The sequence below is a fragment of the Euwallacea fornicatus genome, chromosome 3 (genome assembly GCF_040115645.1).
Source record: "Euwallacea fornicatus isolate EFF26 chromosome 3, ASM4011564v1, whole genome shotgun sequence".
Classification (NCBI taxonomy): domain Eukaryota; kingdom Metazoa; phylum Arthropoda; class Insecta; order Coleoptera; family Curculionidae; genus Euwallacea; species Euwallacea fornicatus.
The window spans coordinates 3,373,216-3,379,693 of record NC_089543.1 but is presented as its reverse complement, the minus strand read 5'-3'; the positions used below and the strand labels follow the sequence as shown (position 1 = coordinate 3,379,693).

At 34.2% G+C, this 6,478-nt stretch overlaps 1 protein-coding gene across 8 annotated transcripts in view; it reads right to left on the bottom strand.

The window, feature by feature from the left end:
* Nucleotides 1-1,126: 1,126 nt before the first annotated feature.
* The window catches only part of LOC136350713 (cytotoxic granule associated RNA binding protein TIA1), a 119,430-nt gene continuing 114,078 nt past the window's right edge, over nucleotides 1,127-6,478 (bottom strand). For 5 of the 8 annotated variants that reach the window (XM_066302722.1, XM_066302726.1, XM_066302723.1 and 2 more), the window contains 6 exons: nucleotides 6,355-6,472; nucleotides 5,700-5,877; nucleotides 5,515-5,644; nucleotides 5,282-5,463; nucleotides 5,086-5,230; nucleotides 1,127-3,228 (listed from right to left, as the gene is read on the bottom strand). In XM_066302722.1, the coding sequence (XP_066158819.1) occupies nucleotides 3,187-3,228; nucleotides 5,086-5,230; nucleotides 5,282-5,463; nucleotides 5,515-5,644; nucleotides 5,700-5,877; nucleotides 6,355-6,472 (795 nt within the window). In that variant the 3' untranslated portion in view covers nucleotides 1,127-3,186. Of the gene's footprint in view, nucleotides 3,660-5,085; nucleotides 5,231-5,281; nucleotides 5,464-5,514; nucleotides 5,645-5,699; nucleotides 5,878-6,354; nucleotides 6,473-6,478 lie in introns of all 8 variants that reach the window. The other 3 variants (XM_066302724.1, XM_066302729.1, XM_066302725.1) reach the window with 2 other exon arrangements.

Genomic DNA, 6,478 nt, shown 5'->3' with positions numbered 1-6,478 from the left:
GTTTCTGGGAAATGAGGTCACTAACATAAAAAATGACTCAAATTACACTCTCGAGGCTTAAAAACCCTAATTCAAGCATCCACGCTTAGTATAAGATTTATATTAGTAGATTAAAGCGAAAAACAGCTCTTAAAAAATTTTAAACTTCTGCTATTTTTCACAGATATGGACTACTTAACCAGTCTGAAAACAAATTAATTTTCCGATATTAAAACCATACTGTTATATTTTGCCTTTGGGAGTAATTATTTAAATATAAAGGAAGAGATCACATTTATAATGTCAAGAATGTCAAAATGGTGCTCGGAAGGGTCGTTGCGGTTTGAATTTTTATAATCCATATAAGAAACTTTCCATTTAAACTGCAGTTTACCTCACAGAAGTCCTTATGCAAAGCATAGTCGTTATGTAAGTTGGGGCTTTTAAATACACATAAGAGAAAGTTAAACTATCTCAAGTTATTTAAATATGAAAAAGTTCTCGTCAAAAGCTAAATTGTGACGGATTGAAATTTTAAAACTGACTTTTTTACATATTGAAAATAGTTCACTGAAATTCAGAGACATTAAAAATAAATGCTTAAGAATTCTTATATTCAGATGACGTCCATGACGACACCTGGATTATCTGCCACCTGAGTGCCCGGCACTATACATTAAAGCCAGGTCACGAGCAGTATGCAGCATACAAGTCGCCAGCGTCCAATATTCAATTCACCGTTCCCAAAGGATAATAGAATCCGTTAAATTCGGGCTGCTAAGTTTCAAGTTCCATTTCCTCTAATTAAACTGTATTGCACCTGAATATACACCGTCTTTTAGTATAATTAATTCTAGTTTCCTTTGTGATTACCTCTCAAAGGGCACATAAGCGTCAGATTATATTTTGTTATGGAAATCTTTGAACGAAGTTCTAAACCAAAGTATCGAGTTTCGAGCTAACGCCATCTTCAAACTAAGAACAGCTACAACACCACAAGCTTTATATAATATCGATTTACTACATTGAAGAAAATTAAAAAATAGGTCTTTTTCGTTTGTGCCCCGTAATTTTCCACATGTTTTTCAATATCCGTTATAATTTTTTTGACCTAATTTATTATTGCGTTTCAAAAAAATACGCGATATTGGTTGTGGTATATTTTATTTTCATTTTAGTGATCCTTTTACAATTAACATTTATACAGTCGTCATATATGTATAATCGTGCTATTTGGGTAAGCGTGCAAATACATTTTTCTTCAAGAGCTAACTTATATATATCCCATTTTGTAATAGATACACCACTATATCTCAGTTGTTATCATCATTTCACTGAAAACATCGTTCCGTGATTATTTACCTGTATGGAACGTCAAGGAGGGTTTTCTTGATGTTTCCTGTTTAGTACAACGGACATATGTGGTGCAATTGACATTTGGATACAAACATCGAGAAAAACGAACATGTCAATAATAACTCAGATATAGGGCAATTGACGTGAAATGGGACAATATTAATTTAATTTAACTAAATGGTTAACATATCAAGTGACTTGACATTTATATTAACGGTCAACTTAAGGAAAACTTAATTAATTAGTCGGAAGTTATCAATTATAACCATTCAAGAGGGTCAGCCAAATTATTACGTTAAATTATACTCCGAAGCCAACAATGCCAAGCCATTTGATTACAACTTTATCATTGAAGAAGTTTGCTGAAATGCCTGATTGTTAACTGAATATTTCAAAATTAGCCTTTAGATCGCTTCTAGCAAACTTCCCAAGATAACAACATTATTATATACAAGGTATTCCTTCTTATCACCTGTCCCATAATTTTTGTGCTACTCAGTAAATGGTTGGTACGGACTTAAAGTAATAAAGTTATGTGACTGGTAATTTAGCGGAATTCCCATATTTATTTTCAGTTGCCAAAGAAACCCAACAACTTCAAAATATTGCACTATTTCCCCTTGCCGACGAACCTTAAACTAGAATTGAATACATGGATTTTGCGTGAACTTGCCCTAAATCCTCTAAAGCTATTTACCTGCATTACTTAATATTTCTATTTGCGTTTAAAGGAATTACAATATAATTTCGGAACAATCTGAGATGATGTGGAGGATAATAAAGAATATTCTGATATGATATTATCGTATACTTTTTCTATTGGTAAATGGATAGATTAAAATCACAAGACCATTTGATTAGCTGCCAGGTAATTAGAAAGGAAAGGATTTTCTAATATTTGATCCCAACTTCAATATTTGTAGTTCATGTACAACCCACTTTAAATGATATATTTGCTAATTTTTAATTATTCCTAAGTGTGTGATTATATCCCTAGATATGGTTTTTACTACTCTAATAATATGTTTGCCATAACTTACAACGGTTGTGGGCATGCATCGACAACATTACAATGCCGATATAATATATAAGGAAAATGTGAGTTACCTCGACCTCTAACGTAGCCTCCCCCTAAATTATAGGCCATTCCTTTTCCCTTCTAAATCTTAACCATGTATTCAATTGTAATTTGTCACAATATTTCTCTAAAAATACCTATGTAATGGTAATTCTAATTTTCGGGTCGTATTTCTATATTTGGTATCAAAATTTGCCCTCTGTTGAAATAAGTATATAAAATTTCTAGAGTATCACGTTAGATTTATGTTTTTATCACTTATTTTTCGATTTTTTTTCAAAGCTCCATTTATAACTTACACTTACAAAACCTATTTTATAGTAGCTTTGGGTACTTGCGTCCGATATTTGGTTTTATTTACATTTCATTAAAATCTGTACATTGATTCTTTTGCCTTAACCTACGTACATAAATCAAGTCGAAATAGCCTGCTGCATCTTACAGCTAACTATTGCGCCGAGATATACATATAAATATACTTTTATTATATATATATAATATATATATATATAAATATTTATTTATCCTATCTACGTCACATTTACACTAATTGTGTTTGTACATCTCAAAATCAACCCTAAATTATCACTTTTAGGTGGTTACAAGAATAGCCTTCGAACTTTGATAATACCCTTCTCTTCGGGGCATAACATCAATTTCATCCTTATCATAGGAATGGGAATGTAGAAAAATTCAGGGCTAAAGGTAACTCAAGTACAACTTTCATCGACATTCCTCATCGATCTTTTTCCCTAATGTTGCGTTAGACAAATTCATACCAGGAGGGGTGTCAACCACTCGGTATCCTCTGTCAACTGCCAAAAAAATCAATTTCAACCACTATGACAAATTTTGTGAGTGTGTACGTAAGACTAATTTGTCAAAGCAAGTGGCAAACTAGATATGCACATATGTAAATTTTGCATCTCAACTGAAACTTATAAATGATCATTGAAATTTAAAAAATCGTACATGAGCAGTTGTTCAGCAAAACTTAATACATCTGATAACACATACTCCTCCGACTCTCATACTGTTAAATCTAGGCCTTTAGTTGGAAATAATTATTCTCCTGGACTGCTTGGTAAATAGCGAGCACTTGTTGCTTAAATTATTTTTATATAGTTGTATTTAGTGACCTTTACACCCCACAACCATTCAACAATAAAAAAGTGACAACAATTTGGCACAACTGCTTAAAATGAAACCTAAATTACTGAAATTTTCATGTTAAGAATCATTGGGCCTGAAATAGAAGAAAACATATTTAAGCAACTTCTGGCAATCTTTAATGTTATAAAAATATACACAAGCATTCTACAGGAGTAAGTTAATGTATCGTGCTTCGTAAGATCACAACACTTATAGTTTGGAATGTTTAACTTAACATCATTCATTCTAAGCGATAAGCCAGTTACATGCATCAGCCACTACTACGGAACTTAATATAACCAGTCGAATATAGATATTCCTTATTTCAATTTTTATTTATCAAATACGTACTATAGCAATTACAGTGTAAAACTAAAACAATTAGATTATTAAAAAGTTATGAGTGCAAGTTAGTTCAGTTATTAAAAACTCTTTATTCACATCCATCATAGTCTTTAGTTTTGTCAAAGTTTAACTACAATCCCCATTAAAACCGATTAGTTTGTTTCTTTTATTATCACACTCTACAGTTAAATAAGTTGATAATGAGTGATCGTAAAAAAATCACTTCGTGGACACTTTTTACGTTAAAAAGCTCTTCTTCCTGATCGAGCCAACTTTCATTTGACCAAACTTACGACAAGTGGTCTACTTCCTGGCTCTTTCATAAAATTCTAAGTTGCATATTCCCACTGCATGCATGAATTTCAAAATCAGAAGCTTTATTAAATTTGCACTGGTGCTGACTGGTTTACTCAGTTATTCATTTATATATGTCGATTTGAAATTTTTATAGTTTCCTGATTCATATTTTCTCTACATTCGTTTTGGCAACTTTTTCGGAATATTCATATATTTATGATTGGTTGTGATATAGAATAATGAGTACGTGCTGCAAACCAAGAGTAAATAATTTTTAGATTCATCTCATAAACCTTTTTTAAATTTTAGTGTAATTCCAATATTAAAATTTCACAATCTCGGCATTTTTGCAAAAAAATTGTCTTGTTGAAAACGTGTAGGATTTACGATTTTCTAGAAACTTGTGAATTTATGGTGCTTAATAGTACATTTACTGGTCCAGTTATAAACTCTAAACTAGATTTTTAATGACATCCCTCATAAATTTATTGACGGAAGAGCACTTGCTATTTCTTTGTCAATATTATCTGCATTTACATTAACTACGCTAAGCTCGCAAGGTGGTTTAACGGTTTCAAGGTAGTCCAACATGTAATAGGACTCAGATCAGTTAAAAAACGGCGTCAAATATTTACAGCTAATCCTAATAATTCGTGACTACTCTTCTCCAATTTACCTACAATCACAATTAACTTCACTCAAAACTCCTCGGTCATAATAATTACCTACACGACTGCTAACAAGTCTTCTTTATTCTACAATCTACCACTTAAAACAATTCGAATGATAAGGAATACCATATACTCAAGCTGCTTTTACGTCAATCTAGAAACTCAATCCACAGCGAACAATACTCTAATACTCTAATTATTGCCTACTTGGTATTGTTGTATTGGAAAAACTATCCCTGGCTGCTGTAAAGTTGTAGTTGGAGTAGCCATTTGCTGAGGAGTTGTGGGTATCTGCGAAGGAGCAGGAATGCTCTGCCATGATGTTGCTGCCGTAGGTACTTGTAGCCCCATACTAGAATTTAATTCTTTATTACCAGATCTGGATAGTTAACAATTAGCATACCCCATCGCAGCATAAGAGGGAGATTGATATCCTCCAATAGGTCCGTAGGCGTAACCTTGCATACCTCCGATGAACTGCCCCGCAGGCAGTTGAGAAGTGCTTGCTGTAGTATAGCTTTGAGGGTACCAGTAACCCAGTTGTTGCCCGTAGGTTCCATAGGGAAAGCTTGTTCCAGATATTGTCTAAGGAAGGCAATGAAGTAATTTAGTGCTGCAATTGCATGGTAAACTTACTTGATTGGCTGTTGGAGCGTTATTTGGGTCTCCAGATTCTTTGCCCCATGAACACTTCACTACTTGGCCGATGATATCAGTATTGTGAACTGCGACAATGGCGTGTGTGGCGGACTCTTTAGTAGAAAACCTGTAGGATGAGTTAAACGGTAATTTCATTAGTACTAGCAGAAGTGGGAACATACCTAACAAAAGCATATCCCTTCTCCTTAAAAACCCTAATTTCTTGAATGGTCCCAAAAGGTGCGAAGGTCTTCTGCATTAGTTCCTCGGTTAAACCATTGGTGATCCCTCCGCAGTAGACCGTGCAATTTGTTGGACTACTTTGATTGTATACCTCGTCGAATGTAAGTGGTTTTGATGCTGCAAGTCGAGAAATACTTCAAAGTCAAGAAGTTATATCAAATCGATATTCGGTGTCCGCAATGAAGAATGTATATACATCCCCAAACCCTCAATCTATTCCTCGCTTCTGGAGAGATAATAAATTTTAGAAATTGCTTCGGACCCGAGCTTTGTGGACCACTGTGCCTCGGCATTATTCCAGGGAAATTGCGTAAAAGTTTCTAGTGGAAAATTCCTAGGGGGCATGAATTTTGTAACATTACCTACATCAAGAATCCTAAGGGTAATTCCTCGGACCATAGAACATTCGCTAGCACCGTGTTTACAGACCGCTATAAATTTTCTAGCTAGGAAAGGTTATACAGAAAGGTCCCAAACTCTAATTGAGTTGTGTTGCTACTACTGCTGCAGCTGCTGATACTCGCCCGAGGAATATTGAAGCAACCAATTTTTTAGTCGAAGTGCCAATTTTAACAACAATTCACTTAGATTTACCTTCATTTTTGGCAGTTGGAGGTTTCCGAGTAGCCCAATTGGTTCGAATGCTTCGGTTCCCCAGCCATTGTCCGTTCATTGCTGCGATGGCACTTTCCGCCTCCTGGAAATAGTTTCTCTTTAG